Source organism: Alligator sinensis, unplaced genomic scaffold (genome assembly GCF_000455745.1).
Source record: "Alligator sinensis unplaced genomic scaffold, ASM45574v1 scaffold451_1, whole genome shotgun sequence".
NCBI classification, from domain to species: domain Eukaryota; kingdom Metazoa; phylum Chordata; order Crocodylia; family Alligatoridae; genus Alligator; species Alligator sinensis.
Genome location: NW_005842097.1, coordinates 1,575,434 through 1,593,169, shown reverse-complemented (window position 1 = coordinate 1,593,169; position 17,736 = coordinate 1,575,434). Strand labels below are relative to the sequence as shown.

Here is a 17,736-nt window from a genome sequence, read left to right as displayed (position 1 = left end):
CATCCTTTCTCCCCCACCCCATAGTTTAAATTTAAAAAAACCCCAACACTTACCAACTGCCGTGTGGCTGACTGGGGTCCTGCCCGCACAGTGTGGGGCAGGGTGACAGCTCCAGCGGCCCCAGCCCAGGTCCTTCTGCCCCTCTGCTGTCCTGTGCTGCCCGGGGGGCTCTGCCAGGAGGCCCTGGAGCACCCCCCCCACCCCTTCTAAGGTAAGCAGAGGCTTTCTTTTCCATTAGATTTTCTGTTTTTTCTGGGTTGTTTTTTTTTTAAGTGATGGTGCCTGGGGTTGTGGGAGCCTGGGAGTGCAAGTTGAGGAGTGAGGCTGCATGAGGCAGCCATTTGGGGATCTGGGCCAGGAGGTCGGCCACAGCCAGATGGGTCCAAGTTGGGTCCAAGTTGCCAGCTCTGAGTGGGCAGGATCCACAGTTCAAAGCAGGCCACCACACCCAGAACATCTTCCAGGCGATAGCTGCCCAGATGGCCGAGCAGGGAGCACACATGGCAGTAGTGCCACACAGAAGCCAACCGCAGTCCGCTGGCAGCCGGGCAAGATGCCTCTACTGGCTGTGCAGTCCCCATCCAGGTCTGGCAGGTGCACAGCAGGTCACAGCCAGGCCAGGACAGGGCAGCTTTTTATACTGCTGGGGACAGCACAGGTGCTGGCCCCGGGCTCTAGCTCCCCCTGGCTGAAGATCCAGGAGGAGCCAGGCAGGGTTATTTTGCCCCAAGCGGCACAATTTGCTCCACAACAAAGTGCATGTCCGAGCACATGCGCCGAAGCAAAAAGCCCCGGCTCAAATTTGCACCGCTTCTATTTGAGCTGCTGCAAGCGCACGTGCTTGCATGTGTGGACGCGCCCTTTGAGGTCACTGAACTGGAAAAAGTTTTAAAGAGCTTGAAACATGGCAAAGCTGCCAGTTACAACATCTTCCCAGAATTCTTGAAACAACTTGGGTCCTGTGCTTGCATGTGGCAGACCCACTTCCACACAAGAATCATCAGCTCAAGCTCACTTCTGAAGAGGCATATGGCATATGGTAAAAGTTACTGCCATTTGAAAATTTGACAAAGACCTCATGCCGGCAGCCAGCTACTGGGCAATTGCACAGCTGTCTGCATGCTACAAGGTCTTTGAGTACCTATTTTTACAATGGATATCCCCAGAAGTAGAGACCGTCCTTAGTGTCAATCAGGCCAGATTATGCAAGGGCCATAGCGCATGTGATCAAATACTGGCACTTACCACCTACAGCAAAAATGGTTTTCAGAAGAACCTGAAAACAGGCATAGTGCTACTGGACCTTACAGCTGTCTATGATACATTATGGCACACTGGCCTGCTTCTAAAGCTGTCAAGAGTACTTCCAAGCTGGTTTGTTGTAGTCATCAAAACACTCCTCTGTAACAGAGTCCACCTTGGGCAGGGGATAAGCACATGGAGGAGACAGGTCAATGGACTTCCACAGGGCTCAGTGCTGGTCCCAACCCTGTTCAGTTTATATATAAATGATCTACCAGCAACCACATCTTGCAAATTCATCTGTGCTGATGACATCTGCTACACCACTCAAGCTCCATCTTTCTGCACTCTGGACCAGACCCTGAACGAAAATGTGACAAAGCTGGCAGACTACTGCACCACATGACAGCTCACGCTGAGCCCTGCCAAAACTGTATCCCGGGTATTCCATCTCCACAATGCCAGTGCCAAAAAAGAACTTAACATCTATGGGGTGGTCATAGACTAAACCATGATCCCTACCCAACAGATTGGGAGTGTCTTTAGACAAAACACTGATTTTCCAGGAACATCTAAAGAAAACAGCAGAAAAGGTCAAATCCCAAAACAACTTGCTAGCCAAACTTACTGGATCAACGTGGGGAGCTGCAGTCACACCACTCTGGAACTCAGCTCTTGCCCTATCATACTCAGCAGCAGAGTATTGTGCACCTGTCGGGAAAGTCATCACACATACATCTTGCTGACACTCAGCTGAACACAACCATCATAACTGGAACCCTCCCCTCAACTTTCCTCCCCTGGCTTCCTATCCTCACAAATATCACTCCCCAACACATCTGTCAACCGACGATGACCCAAAAGTTGGTCAAAACTATGTGTGCTGCACCTTACTTACCACTCTACGGTAACCTGTTTAATCTACCCAAGGCCCGCCTTCCTTCATGATGCCCCTTGTGGAACAACCTCCCTGACCAGGATTTGTCTGCAGATGCCATCTGGATCAAGGAATGGGAATCACGGGAAGTCACAAACAGGTTCCTTCTGACAAACCCCACTCGTCAACCTTTGAACTATCATGCTGAGAGTGGTCCCTGCTAAGCAGGTTCAGGACAGGCCAAGGCCCATGTGCAGTCACCCTTTACTGCTGGGGCCTCAGTGCTAACCCACTGAATGAGCTTCAGTTAAAGCACCCCAGCTGCCATTTTTGAAGTGCGGGATGTTGGACACACAGGAGCTCTGGGTGCCTTCATTAAAATGACTCTAAAAGATGCTGTAATTAAAGTGCCCCCCCACCACCTCCACACCAGAGCATCTGTATAGTCAATGTATATTCCCCCATGCCCTGACCTAACCATTAGACCATAATCCCTCCCAACACTTTCTGATTTTTTTAAATCTCTTTTTATTTTATATATCTAAGCCTTTTACATTTTTCAAATTTTTATTTCTAACTCTGATTTTATGTGTTTAAAATAATCCGTTTCCAAATGTTACAGAGTACCAAAACATGTTTAATTTTAGCATGTTAAAAATAGCTCATCACTTTAAAGTAACATTGTTACAACAAAAACTGAGCTGAGAATGTGCCCCAAATTCCAGCTCCATACAAATGGTTCAAATGCCCATGTTATAAATATCCCAAATTTGGAGCATATAAATAAGCGCCAAACCTGTTGCCATGGTACTCGTGCTGCTTATCACAACGGTATACAAACACTAACGCATAGCTCCACTTTAAAATAACAATGAGATTGAGATGCATGTTGACCACAGCCAGGAAAGTCACAGTTTAGGTTATTACTCATGAGAGAGTTCAGTCTATAGCACACACTTTTACTGTAAGTTAGGATCCAATCCTGTATCCAATGAAGTTAATGGCAAAGTACCCACCAGTGCAGGATGAAATCTTAAGTGTGAAAGTACCTGCTCTCAGTTAAGCAAACCCAGGAATAAACAACATGCTAAAATCAACCCAGAAGCCCCTGTGCTACAGACCCCCATTCACAGTGTGAGCCAGAGACGTCACAGAAATTCAAGAAACATCTTGGATGTTTCTCAGTGGGGGCAGTCTATATCCAAGAGCAACTTTCTCTGAGCTGATATCAAAATAAGAGTTCATTTCATAATGAAACTAAGGGTCCAAGAATTCAGACGTATTCAGCAAATGGCTGAAGGGGAGATTCAGATGTGTTTGAAATTCTAGCCAAATTAAACTATTGTAGGAAACCTGGGTTACTGTAGTGCTTCTGCAATATTGAGGCCAGTGCTTTTCAGCCTCTTCCATACACCACTACCCTCTTCTTTTCACAAAGATACCAAGAAAGCCAACTGCTCTTCTCCCATTTTAGCAACAACCAAAAGCAGAATCCACCAGACTGAGGACTGAGAATGTAGGCATGAGGTCCTGGATCCCCAAAGAGACTTGGGCAGAATTTAGGTATCTAAATATCAATGAAATGATCTTTCAGTATCAGCTAAGCCACTGTAACTGTTTTATCTATCTACTGTCTCACACCAAGTGTAAGTTAAACTGGGACATTTTACCCCTGAGCGAAACAATTATTACAGTTACTGCGGTTTGGTTTCTACGGTGGGTGAGATACAGCAGGCAGATCCCCATGATGCATATTAAGCCCTCCTGCCACCACGAACCTAATTTTTATTTTATTTAGACCCTCTGGCCAAAACTGTAGTCTTCCAAACCTTATGCTCAGCTGCCACCTGACCTGAGTGCTGAACTCCAGAAACCACCCCCCTTGTCAGCATTGAACTTCTCAGGTACCTACATCTATGCATGCCTTCAGTGCTTCAGGCTTGAAAGCGGGGAGCAGCTTAATGCCTAGCTCTTTCCTAAACCCTACTGGAATCCATAGGTGTCTTCCTAGCCATCCTCCCTAGGTTTGTGGCAGTAAGGCATGCTCTGAGAACACCATCTGATTGGCCTCAACACAAAATGGAGTTGCATCCATAGTTTTCATTTAAATCACAGCCAGAGGAGGAAGGGTAGGTGAAATGCCTACAAACAGCTCCATTGTTAAAGCACCTGCTCAGGAAGTAGGAGACCCGTAATCTGTTTCCCTCCCCTCTCACATGAGAGAAGACTGCCCTACCTAGAAGGGCACTTGCTGTTCTGCAATGCAGAGTCTCTTCTCCTGGTGAAGCTCTTTCACTTTGCACCAAAGAATTCATGAGAAACTGGGGCAGAGAGAGTGAGCCAGAGTGAATTTAACTCTGTCCTGATGGTTAGGGCACTTGCCTGAGAGATGCTAGTACCAGATCCAGTGTTTGCTCCAAAGGTTGTCTCATTTAAGGAGCAAAAACAGCCATTGAAGAAAGTACTGAAATAGTCTTAAGAGAAGTAACCCGTATCTGTTCCCAGGTGAATGCCCTAACTAGTAGGGTAAAGAGTGAGGTCTTTGGCTAGATGAGTTTTCTCTCTCATGCAAAATGAAACAATTTAATTAGGAGTGGCTGAGAGTACTTCCCCACAAACCTTATAGTCAGCTGGTTTGTGCAATATCACAGGAAATGTATACTGAAACAGGAGTTGATCCCAGGTGTCCTGCATCTTGGCTGAGTGTATAAAAGGGAACCCCGTCAGCCTTCCCCTCCAGCTTTAAAGAAGCTAAGTGTTTCCTGTTTCTTTTAGATACAAGGGTTTGATGTTAGACATCTACCTTCTGCAGGATATACCTGGCTTTGATGGAGTCATCTCCCAGTACTGTAGAGTAAGGGGCACATAAACGCAGGTAGGGCCAGGATTTATGACATACCCCTTATCTTCAACATTTCTATATTGCTTGCTTTAGATGTCCCACTCAGCTTGCTCAATATTGTATATTCCCTTGTGAGGCACCTAACTCTCTCTGGATGTTATATAGGAAGCCTGGTGACCTGCCTTGTTGTGGTTCACAGCTTCTGGTGATGGACTGCAGTGTTCATCATGTGGCATCTAAGTCTCTCTTGGATCTTGGCCCAGACAGAAAATTAATGAGCCCCAAAATAAACCACAATACAGTTTTTTCCCCCGCAGAAATTTTATTTCTATAAAATACAGAAAATTTTGGCACTTATTTTACCATTTCATTTTGATATGATTAGCAAATAAGTGTATTTTTACTGGAGAGGGAGAAAATCATTTGGAGGCAGTCCTAAATGGTTTGGGAAGGTTCTTATACTGTTGTTGCTATATATTTTTCATGCTTTCTATGTACAAAAGTGTATTTACGGGAATGTGACTAAGTATTTAGAAATTTATTTTACTTTCAGTGGAGAAGAGATGGTATAAGTAGCATCAATATGACTGCTGACAGACATGAAAAAAGAAACCCAGTACTTTACTGGAAGGGGAAGTATTTTAATTTGACCTGGCTCCCCAGCATCTGTGTAGATCGGGTGCTTTAGTGGGGCTTTTTGAGGCTTTTATCTAATAGCTGATTCAATGCAATAGCCCCAAAAGCTCCACTGAAGCACCTGATCTATACAGATATTGGGTGAACCAGGTCAAGCTGATGCTACAGCTCTTCTGGGCATGTGCTGCACTTGGTGCGGGAGTACACCAAGCTTAAAGCACTGGGAGGTTTTCCATATCTGTAAGCGGTCTATATTTATAAAACATAAAAAACACTAGGGTGATGGTTTTTCTTTCTTCTCCCCTCCCACCCCCCCACCAGTAATGATCTGCTAATTGATATCCATTTTATGGATACGCACGCACGTATTCTGCATGGATAATTATTAAGATTGCCATTGATACATACTATTACAAATATATCAATGGTGATGACAGGCCTCAACCCAATGGACTTTAGATCAGGCTCATAGCCAAAAATTCAAGTCCATCTCTCTCCTTACCAAGACATATGCTACATCAACAGCCATCAATCTGTAGGGATTTCTGGGGACAGCCAGCACTACCATGCTGCCCTTTACTTATGGCATCTTTGCATGGCTCCATGCAGTAGATGTGCCAGCAAAGCTAGTAGTGAAACAGAAGTAGAAGCTTACTTCACTCAGCAAAGAGCGAGTCGTGCTACTCTTGGACTTGAAGCGGAGTACTGCTAGAAAAGCTTTGTAGCACAAACTAAGCCATAGCGTTTAAAAGACAATTTATTCCTCATACCGCATAGGAATGCATCATTTAAACGTCGCCTCATTCTTAACCATTTTGGTTGGTGTATCTGGAACTCACCGCTTCACTCAGTGCCTTAAGGACAGGGATGAATATCTCATTTTTCTCTTGATTAAACAGTAACTTCCTGTAGCATCATTATTCCATCCCACAATATGCAAAGCTTTTATCATTCATGAATTAAATAAGCTCAAAACTCAATTACATTTCAGAAATATTGGTGTCAGCAGTACTTCACTAGGGCCCCTTGTAATGGGCGACTTGACAAGCATTGTATTAAAATATAATGAAAAAGGTGTAGCCAAAGGCTTAAGATCAACGATCCTTTATGGCAGATGGCTTAATTAAACAAGGGTTTATGAGAAGATATAAATCCCCCTTTTAAACTCTAATTCTTGTCTTCTAGTTTAATGATAGGATCCAAAAACCTTCTGCTTATTAAAGACAAAACCATGAAGCAAATCTAAAATATGAAATTCCAGTTGGTTTTAACGAGTAAGGTCCTGATCAATTGAGTTAATAGGAGTTTTCTTTTGATGTCTTTGGACTTTGCATCAGACCCTAAACTGGTACTGATCACCTTCTGGCTCTATAGACAAGTAATGACATCAGTCAAACTTTTTTCCAGCACTGATTGGAAAGCATGTATTTATTTACTTGCCTTTTCAGTGCTGGAAATGTGCTATTGTTCATTGTGTGTAGCCTGGAAGCAAAGTCCTACCTATTTTAAGCATGCATTATATAGCCAAATTAAAAAATAAGGAAACCAGCTGCAGAGCTTGCAATATCGCTCTTAGCTTTACTTACAATCTTTTTCATTCTGTTCTGGATCCATCTTTGAGGGTTAGGATGCAAAAAGGGTGTTCTAGCCACAACTCTGTCCACATGGAGTGCATTGTTTTCTGTGAATGCCGTGTTCATAGTACACAACCCCTCCAGCCACTCCCACCTCACAAACAAATCAAATGCCAATGACAAATGAATCCAAGGCAAAGCTGGATGACGCAGACGTTTTTGATGAAAGTAAATGCCAAACAAATCATTAGTCCCATACATCCTCCCAGAGAAAAAACCCCGTGGGAGAAGAAAGAGGGCTTGGAGACATCTTTTTTGAGACTAGCCAGACAAGATTCATTTTCACTAAAGACCTTCAGGGCAGCTTACATGGTGTAAAAGAACTTCAAAGCAGAGGTTGAGACCACTTCGTCCTGTAGTTCCAGTCTGTCCATTTCCTCATTCAATCACACCAGAAGAAAGATTTTTCTCATCCTGGGCCAAGAGTCTCTCTTTCCACTTCACTCCTTTTCATTACCACTGAAAACCCATCAAGTAACACATTCTTGTACCTAAAAAAACTCCAATGTTCTCCTGTTCTGGGGCTTCATCTGCCTTTCTCCTTTCACCTCTATAAAAGGGCTTAATTGATAATGTCTAAAACAATCTTTTATGATTGTTAAGTATCTGCCAACTGGGGAACGGGGGACTTGAGTACTGAACACAATCTCAATTGCCCCTCCCTTAGACAGACGTGTGTGTGTGTGTGTGTGTGTGTGTGGTCCCTAGTGAGTGCTATGGCTGTGCCACGTGATCTGATACATATTCTGTGACTGAGCTATATTAAACTTTCCCAGCTCTCTCCTCTGTGCTTTACATCCCTTTCTTTTGTTCCCCTTTCTATTTCCTCACATATATATTTCCTAAACACCCTTTTGTTCTTCAGCTTCCATCCAGAAAAACAAAGTGTACTGGGCTTTGTGCAGAGAGCATTTGGTAATGTGTTTTCTCAAACGTCATCCATCACTCCTACAAGCAGAAATTTTGGGAACAGACTGATATAGTTAAGGATAATGAGGTGTTGACTTGTATCTTGGAAACCTGTTAACAAGATGCTTTGGCCAGGAATCTAGTGATCATAAAGTAAGAAGCAAGCTTGCTTCTTGTGTGAGACTTGATTGAGGGCATATTCTTATTAGCCAGGTTTTCAGTTTTCCTGAAGCAGGAAAGTCTGTTTATTCTCCATATATATGTATTTAGCACCTTTAGCACAGTGGGTCCTAGATTCCTAATAACAGTGTGGAATAACTAGGAACCCTCCATGCTGTGAGAAACAAAGAATAGCTGTAATGACATATATTCTGGCAAATCCTCTGCCTTGTCCTTGGTGTTGTACCCTGTACCAAGACATCGCAGCATCACGTATATATAGTCTATACACAGGTTCTCTATGGACCCCCAGCTAAGGGAAATTCTTGGGCTCTGTGCATGGTAGGGACTATGAGAATGGTGTCCAGTGGGAGGAATGTGACCCTGTCAGCTTAAAGCTCCAACATGCAATTACCAGGCACACTTCTAACTTTACAAATATGCAGATATTGTTCAGAGATCATCAAGGAGGGATGCTTACCTTTCACTGGCATCATAAACTGGATCCCCCATCAGAGAGGAAAGAGTCTGATTGGCAGGACATTCCCTAAGAACGTCTTAAGTCTGTAGGATTAAATGCCCTTCTTGGTCTGAAGTACTCTAAATGTTACACGCCTTTAGCAGGGGGGCTCAGGGCTTCATTCTTGTAATGATTAAGGGATCTGCAGGTGTTTGTCTGTTTAAGCTCCTGTTTCAAATGGTCATCCAATGCTGCTGAGATGTAACTGTGAATAGAGCTATAGAGCCTTTAGAATATCTGGGATATGCATCTATTTACTAATTGCTTCAAGGTTGTTGTTTTCGAAATTACAACCATTTGGGGACATTGAGATGAACCCTGAGCTGAACTGTGGCATATTAAGTGAGCTCAAATTTAAGAGCTAACTCAATAATGTGCATTAGTAGTGATGCAAAGCATTATCTCCATCAGTAACAGCTGTATTTATTGAGTACCATCAGTGCGATGGGTGTAGTTGTTGTAAGACTAGGATTTCAATTTGAGAAGCTGCAATTCATTAAGTGTTTTCTAAATTAAAATAAATAGTTCTTAATGATCAAGCTGCCTTCCTGTTGCTGATTAATTTTCTCTCTTAACAGAAGGGTTCAAGTATATTAAATACATTTTAAAACTCCTCCTCCTGCTATCTGCTTGGGTGGACCCCAACTGAAGTTAATGGGGCCCTACCAGAATCAAGCAGCCTGCAGATCATCATCTAACTATCCAGATACAGCCATCTCTTTCCCCTGCCCCTCCCGTCTTATAAATTATACCAAGACTGTGAAAAGCCAGAGGACTGTCTTCACTTACTAAGCATATCTGTTCCCTTTCCATCTAAGTTCAAAGCTGCCTTAATAAATCTCTAATTGCATTTACCCTGGTAGCCGTTTGTTTCTCAGAAGTTTTCTGATCGTCTGCAACAGGGTGTCTGTGCTTTATCACAGAAGAATGTAATTGGATTAACAGCATGCAGCTGACAGGTCACTGAAATTCATCCAGCAGGGAGTCAAAGAAGATGCAGGGCGCTGACAGACATTCAGGGCGCTGCTCTAACTCATGGAAAGTTATATAAAGCACCAGGAGTTAGTGCCCCACCCACCTCAACCCAACAGACATTTGCCTATTGAGTTGAGGGGGGAAATCGAGCCTGCTTGCACTGGCCCTCCTGGCTAGCAAGTGGGGGCCCTGGCCAGGACTTCCCCTCCCCATCCCCGACCCCCTCCCAGCTCCAGGGCTGTCAGCAGACAGAGAGTGAAGGGAGCAGCAGCAGCAGCTGCAGGGTTGCTATGCCTGGCCTCAGCTGAGTGGGGGGAGAGAGGGTAAAATGGAGCCCCCTTGCCTCATGGCCCCCACCAGCTACCCTGACTGGGGTCTTGGAGGGGAGCCAGGCTGGGCCTCCAGGCAAGGGAGCTCCATTCCACCCTCCTCCCACCTCCAGCTCGAGCTGGGCTTGCTTGGCAGCTGCTGCTCCTGCCTCTCTCAAGAGGTCCATGCTAGAGGTGGGGGGGGGATGAGTGAGGTGCAACAGAGCCCCCTCACCACAAGTGCCCAGCCTGGCTCCCCTCAGTACCCCAGCCAGGTTAACAAGTGTCAAGAACGGACTGAATATAAGGACTAGGACTGAAGGAAGAGGAAAAAGAACGTAGGCACAGATGTTCAAATGTAAATAAATACCTAAATACTTATAAGGACCTGGACCTTGCTCTTCCCCGACATACTACATCATGCTGCAACTGTGGACTGAGTAGGCTGATATTTTAGCTCCTTTTAGAGAGATGTGTGGTAGTTAGGGAGTGGTGGTAATGATGCCTGCCCCTAGCACTGATTAGCACTTGCTTTTGGAAGCAAGAGGTTTGGGTTTGAGACCCTCCTCTGCTTCAAAGGTTTCAAATCCACCTCACTCAGCTCCCAGGAGAGAGTCCTTTAACCACCAGGCTATCCACAAGGCTGAGGGGGACCCTCCATCCTTCCTACTGAAGCTGAACCAGGATGAAACCAAAACTTGAAGATTTCTGTGGCTAGAAAGAGAAAGCACCAAAGGGAGCCTTCCTCAATAGTCTAGTGGCTGGGACACAGAGGTTAGGGGGCAGGCATTTATGAGTATATTTAAACTGATATTTAGGTATGACCTTGACATAGGCCACGGAATGCAAGCTGAAATTTTTCATCTACATCATGTCTTCTCCTTTCCAATGTACATCAGATCCAAGTTATAGCTACACCAGAGTCAGCCTTAGGGAAAATGGCACCCTGGGTGAACTTGTATTTTGTCGTGCGCCCGGCCCCTCCCCAACAACCTCCCCAGTATCCCCTCCCCCCCCCCCCCCAAGTCACCCACATTGCAGAACCAGGTGGGCAGAGGTACAGGGCATAGTCTGGTGGGGAGGTGGAACCACCCTCACTGCCTGGCCCAGCTCCTTCTGAGCAGTGCCTAGGGGAGGCGGGGGGCGGCGCTGGGCAATGCAGGTGGCTCTGCCTCCCTGCCAAACTGTGCCATGTTCCCCTGCCTGCCTGCAGCAGTGCCACTGACTAGGATGCTGCTCTGTGTGCGTGTGCAGCACCCCTCAACCATGATGCCCTGGGAGGTTGCCCACGTCACCCACACCTGAAGCCAGCTCTGCCTATAGCCCGCATTAAAGACATCCATTTTGTGCTGTTTAATTCTTGAGAATAGAATTTGATAAGGACCTGACTCCTGAACACTGATAAGGGCGACGAAAAAAGGCTGGAAGTGTTTGAAAACAAAGTGCTAAGGAAAATATTTGGTGTAGTACAAAAAACCAGAGTCTAGCGGAGAAGACAATCAAGAGTTTGTGGACCTTTCCAAAAGATCTGTTGTCTTGAGCCAGATAACAGTGCAGAGAAGGAAATGGGTAGGTTATATTGCAAGACCTGACAAGAGAAGGCATGTGAGGCAGACACTGCAAGCTGAGGTGGATGGTATCAGACCTCAGGGTAGACAAAGGCAACAATGGGAAGATAACATAAAAACTGCCCTGGAAGGGATAGGCAAAGATGTGACAAGGTGGAAGGAGATTGCACACACAAAGATGTGACAAGGTGGAAGTTAGAAGGTAGAAGACTTAATGTAGTTAATGTGGTTATAGGCCTCTGAGGCCTGTGGGATGGTGGGGAGAGGAGAGAGAGCACACAGTTTGAGAGTCCCTGTGAGCACTGCTATTTTCTTATGTTGGTGTTGTGGATGGGGATACATTCTTGAATACTGCCCTTTTATTTTCAGACATTGTTGATTACATTTTGATTTGGTTCCCCTAATTTTGTCAGCAGTCAAATTCAAACTGACTACTTAGAAACTATCACATCCTCCCATGGATGTGAATAGTTTGATATAAACAAAACAAAACTGCCTGGTAATTTGTGATAACATTGTTATTGACTTATCAACTCTTTCTGACAAAAAACAAATAAATATTATGAAAGAAATCTCTACATTTCATCCAGTAGGATAATATTATGAGGTTAAAAATGGAGGGGGCAGGAATAACAAGGATTCCTGGAAATATAATACAATAAATAATGAAATATGGCTGCAGCATATTGGATTGGAGCGAGTCAAGGTCTTTCACTGAACTTGGGAAATGAAAAAAATCTTTCTAAATGTTTTAACAGTAAGTCTTCACATGAGGGTCTCCTCAGAAGATCGCACTAATTTACAGAAGGACACATGAAGGTGAAAACAATTTGCCCAAGATAAAATAGTTAATGAGAAAACTAGGAAATTGGCTTTAGGTTTTCTATTTACTCATATCTAAGTAGGGTTTTGGCTAATAAAATCAATAGCAGTTGCAGTAAAACATACATCTTCAACTGTTAATGAATATTGGAGTTTCCTTTTCTATAAAGTAAGGTACACATTTATTTGCCAGTGGAAATGTTGACTAAGATAGGAAGCAGGGTCATGGTGACAGAGTTCCATGCAGATTCCCATGGGAATCGTGATATTATTTGCTTCAGTCAAAAATAAACGTATGAGGCTATGGATATCTGCCGTACTGTGATTGTTTCCAGTTGAAGTTTGTATATTGGCCTCAAATGGAGCCTTCCTTTAACTCCTTGATGCTGGGTGTTGCTCACCTCCCTGTCCACAGCAAGAGAAAGTAGGATATTTTAACTATGCAGTCTCTCAGTGTTTTCCGGCGTTGCCAAATGTGCAGGCCCCCACTCGAACTCATAGTGCTTTACATAAAAAGCACTATGAGTTAGATTCCTCCCCCCCCACCCCCGACCCAACAGACATTCACCTGCTGGGTGGGTGGGGGGTAGAAATCGAGCCTGCCTGCCTGTCCCCAGCAGCACCAACTCCTCCAGGACTGACAGCAGGAAGGGACGGGGGACGGATTAGCCAGCATCTCCCTGGTTTGCCCAGCCTGAACTGGATGGGGAGGGGAGACAGGGAGAGGCCATGAGGTGTGGTGGGGGGGCTAGAATCCACTCACCCCCCCACTTCAGTTCAAGCCAGGCAAACCATAACCCACATCTTGCTGCTGCTGGCTAACCCCTCTCCCTTCCCTTCCTGCTGCCAGCCCTCGAGGAGGGGCTAGGCTGCATTAGGTCTGCATCAGCCCAGATGCAGCCCAGCCCCAATCACACAAAAAATTAACCCTAGGGAACACACGTTCCCTAAGGTGCTCTAAAGTAGAGCGCGTACATCTGATACCTCATTTGATGCGGGTTAATTTTTTGTATGATCTGCCACTTTAAAAGTCACATCACGGCTGTAGAGTGCTTTCAGGGGGCTGATCACATGCAACTTTGGTCTGCACCCTTAGTGCCCTATTTCTGTTCTTTAGAGTTTCACAAATAAAAATTATGGTGCAGGAATGAATGAAACAGTCCAACGCTGACAACATTTCTAATTCTCAGCTTTTATTGCAAGGCTTGGCGTTTATTTTATGTAAAACCCTACCTAATAGAAAGATAATAACCAACTTTTTTTTCCCCCCTCTTAAAAATAAATGTTAGGCTTCTGATTGATGAGATGTGAAAACTGACCCAATCACTTAAAACAATCATAACTAGAATACACGTAGAACCTCAGAGTAATTAACTTAGGTGTCTTGTGGTTTTACATGATATTTTTTTCTGAATTAGGAGGATTATTGCAGCAAAGGAGAAGGTATTGAAAACAATTCACCTGTGAAAGGACAGAGCTTCTTTCAGCAACTCCCCACATTTCATTCCTTTAAATTCCTGATACTGGTTGGTAAGGATATATTTGGTTTGGTTGGTACCTTAAATTTGCATCTAGTCATCTAACACTAAGCAATTTATATACAAAGGTTTCAAGTCTGATCCTGCTTGCTCTTCTAGGACTTGACTGGAGTTCCTCTCTGCACTTGCATGAAAGATAACACTGCTATCTATACTAGAGTGTAGCATAACTGCCTTTTACTTCAGTGGAAGATAGCCTGCAGCCCTCAAGCACCATCATCTGGTATTTAAAGATAGAAGGTAAGAGATAGGCAGGCTTGATGCCTATCAACTATCCATTTAGCAAAGGAGGGAGTGTTCCTTCTTTCATCATTCCAAATCCCATCTCCCCCTACATTCTTGGGATCTGACTCAGGACATGGAAGACTATGCATTAGTGTTGCAAATTAACAGTGTACTTGGAAAATTAGGGTCCATATTTCTTAACTTCAGACACCCTAAAGCTTATTTCCTTTTGCATCATACCGATGCCACATTTTGCAGCTAGACTTCTAAAGCTGTATTTAACAAAATAAATATAATGCAGAGCCATGAGAATAAAAAAAAAGATTTTAATTCAAACCTCTATTGCACAAAGTTTTAGCTATCCCTCAGTTCCAAGCTGCATTATGACAAATGTTGTTTTTTTTTCCATTTCACAGTAGATTTGGGAAGGGACACACTAGATGCGCTAAAATTACTAAATGACCTTCATGAATTGTTATTGCACTATTAAGAGAGAACCATCTCTGCTAATCCTGTGAGCGAAGTCCACTATGTCCACTATAAATTGAAAGCTGAAAAAGTTGGTCAGTTTTTGTGAAGGAGAATGCTGTTTTGATTGATAAGAAACATGATTTCTCTCTTAACGGAGCTAAAATATAGATTGTGGGGGTTTGGTGGCTAAAATGAAAAGTAAGGAGAAAGCATTTTTAAAAATAAAGGAAAAACTTTTAAATCAGCCCAACATAAGTTTGCATTATTCTCAGGTTATTTCATTCTTTTAAAGGCTTCTTTTTTCCTTCTGAAACTTAAATCCATTTTTAAATGACAAACTGAGTTTAGATAAAGCCAATGTTTTCATTTTTCTCAAACATTTTCCCCTCCATTTTTTGGCCTAAATTATTTGCAAGCTGTGACCCAATTTTGGTCCTCCTGTAATATCTTCTTTTTTCAGCAAATATTTTTGCCCCCAGACAGATATTATTTCAGCAAAAGTTTTACCCAGTTCTAGTTATCAGCTTCCAACCTATCAGTGAGTTACATGACCAAGCAGCAGCATTTTGCTGGGTAGTCCTTTGCATACACTTTCTTTTCATTTCCAAAGATGTAGAAGGAATCGGACTTCCCTTTCCACTCATATTCCACCCTGGTGAGCGGAATCAACTCAACGGTTTGTTTCTGGAAAAGAAGAACAAATGATGTTTTTATCTCAAACTGAAGATCATCTTAAGGGAACAATTTGAGGGTGATTTATATGGAGGTGCACCTTACTCCTAAATGGCCTGTTTTGCTGCACTGGGATTGTTTATGTGGAAAAGTGCTACTCTCAGCACAAGAATGGGGATCACAGCTGGGTCTCTGCTTTGTTTTAAGTAGCCTGATCCAAAGCTCATTGTGGGGGAGTGAGGAAGTCATAAACTGATGATCAGCAACAGCACCAAACTCTATTCATCATTTGCACATTTATTTCACTCATCTCCAAAGTCCTCTGGGTCTGGTTTAAGTTGTGGTTTTATTAAATAGTTTTTGTTCAGAACATGATCACAAATGCAGGATTCTAGCACTTAAATCATCCCACCCCCACGTGGGAGGGAAACAAGCTGTTCAAGCATGCTGCCACCCCAGCTGAATCTCCTCTTATTGGTAAATATGTGATGTGAAGTCCCTGACAGATGGCAAGTTACTTACAGTTCAGGCTCATTCAAGTGAACTTTAAGGAGGGACTCTAAATGCAGCTGCTCTGGGAACAAGATGGGAAAAACTGGCTGGAACTGTAGGTCTGTGTTCAGATTTCCCAAGCTGGGAGAATGGTTTTCCATGGTATGCAGCAAGTTATAGTACATAGCAAGTTTCCAATACAACAGGCTTCCTGAATAAAAGGTACCGACTAGCTCTTCTTTATTCTGCCATGTTTTCTAACCAGTTTACACGTGCATTTGACATAAACTGGAGATATGTATTTCAGAGATAATATTCTCTCCCTTTTGTCCCCAGTTTAATGTGGAAATGAGCTAAAACCTGCTTGCACGGTACCCACCTGTCTCAATATACGCATTTCTGATGCAAACTGCATTTTATGCGTTGCAATGCATGATTCTGAACCCCGCACAATTTCTGGTTCAGGGAAGCTCCTTAGAGGGTTCACCTAGGAAAATGAAGACAGTCACAAAGGATATAATTATATATCTTTCAAATTGCTGTTTAACATGTTACAGGGTAATACCTTGGCACAATTTAAATTAAGCCTATTGCAGAGGGCTATTCTGCATTAAATGTGCCTACGGAAGCATGCATTTGACCATAATTTTCAAAAAGTTAGTTTCCTAAAGGATAAATCTGTTTCACGTTCTAAATACAGTAGCCCAGAATCTAAGCCGATGTTGGTGTGAAAGGGCATTTATAGACGTGCTCCCTGGAGGGGCGGGGGGGCGGAGGCGGGGCAGGAAGCACCGTAATTAGCAAGCCACGCTAATTAAAAACACCCGAGCATCATGCGTATCAGCATCCCCATGCTGAAAAATCACAGCAGTGTGCTTGGAACTAAAGCTCGTCAAATGAGCTTTAGTTTAAAGTGCCCAGCCACCATTTTTCAGTGCAGGGCCACTGATACACATGACATTGGAGGCTGCTGGAGTGTGTTAATTTCCGTGCTCCACCACACTAGATTTACAGCACATCAAAGCAGCCTCACTGCATGTCTATTGGAGCCTAAGGGTTGCAACAACACACAGCAATCATAGAGCTGACTAAGCCAAGAACAGAAAGATGGCTGCGTCAGAGAGGATTCTGCATCAGAAGACACCAAGCCACGTTGGTGGCTCTAGATTTCATAAACCCCTTCTTTGAAGTTCCTACTTTTCACTTTCCCCCCTAGCTGGAAATTCTGCCTGGAATCTATATTTTCCCCAGCTTCACGGCAGTTCAGCTTCAGGGTTCCGGTTTCTCTCTCTTATTGCTCATCCTAAAGCACTGATCGCTACTACCAATGTTTAACGTGACTGTAAAAAGCCACCAGGCATGACACTTAGCAACTTTGCTGTACCGTCATTGGAAAAGTGATGTCACTCTCTTACAAAGCCATAGTAAAACCCTCCCATAGACACATTATGACTATTTAATTTTGTCTCTTTCAAAACGACTGTGCTACAAGCTAGTTCATAAGCATATCAGCACTGTGTGTTCAGCACTGGATTCCAGACAAAAAACACACTATTATGTTGAAATGTACATTTACCAACACATTTTCATCACAAAGTATTTCCTTCCCAGTGACTTCATGAAAGCGATCTATAGGAAACCCACAGTTGTTGTCAACCACATATTCAGCAGAATTGTTCTTCCTGTTGGAAAATTCAAAGAGTGAGAAATAAACGCGCGTCTAGTTCCCTTGAAAAACTAACATTAGTTTTATAGCACTTTACATCTATTTTACAAGTCCAGGCTTTGAGATGTGCAAAGGATCATGGCTAGAGGAGTTACATGCGGAAGACATGGAACTTCTATG

The 17,736-nt window shown here is 43.7% G+C and overlaps 2 protein-coding genes across 19 annotated transcripts in view; both read right to left on the bottom strand.

Annotated features, from left to right (window-relative positions):
* The window catches only part of LOC102376114 (protein SSUH2 homolog), a 93,817-nt gene extending 84,781 nt beyond the window's left edge, over window positions 1–9,036 (bottom strand). For 12 of the 17 annotated variants that reach the window (XR_003094212.1, XR_003094211.1, XM_025204760.1 and 9 more), the window contains exon 1: window positions 7,184–7,534. Coding sequence is in view for 8 of the 17 variants with exons in the window: in XM_025204757.1 (XP_025060542.1) it covers window positions 7,184–7,211 (28 nt within the window). In the remaining 9 variants the exon portion in view is untranslated. The other 5 variants (XM_025204766.1, XM_025204763.1, XM_025204759.1 and 2 more) reach the window with 4 other exon arrangements.
* A 5,589-nt stretch (window positions 9,037–14,625) lies between these two features.
* The window catches only part of LOC102379033 (protein SSUH2 homolog), a 25,750-nt gene continuing 22,639 nt past the window's right edge, over window positions 14,626–17,736 (bottom strand). For both annotated transcript variants that reach the window (XM_014520190.2, XM_014520189.2), the window contains 3 exons: window positions 17,467–17,572; window positions 16,270–16,377; window positions 14,626–15,410 (listed from right to left, as the gene is read on the bottom strand). In XM_014520190.2, the coding sequence (XP_014375676.1) occupies window positions 15,270–15,410; window positions 16,270–16,377; window positions 17,467–17,572 (355 nt within the window). In that variant the 3' untranslated portion in view covers window positions 14,626–15,269. The remainder of the gene's footprint in view (window positions 15,411–16,269; window positions 16,378–17,466; window positions 17,573–17,736) is intronic.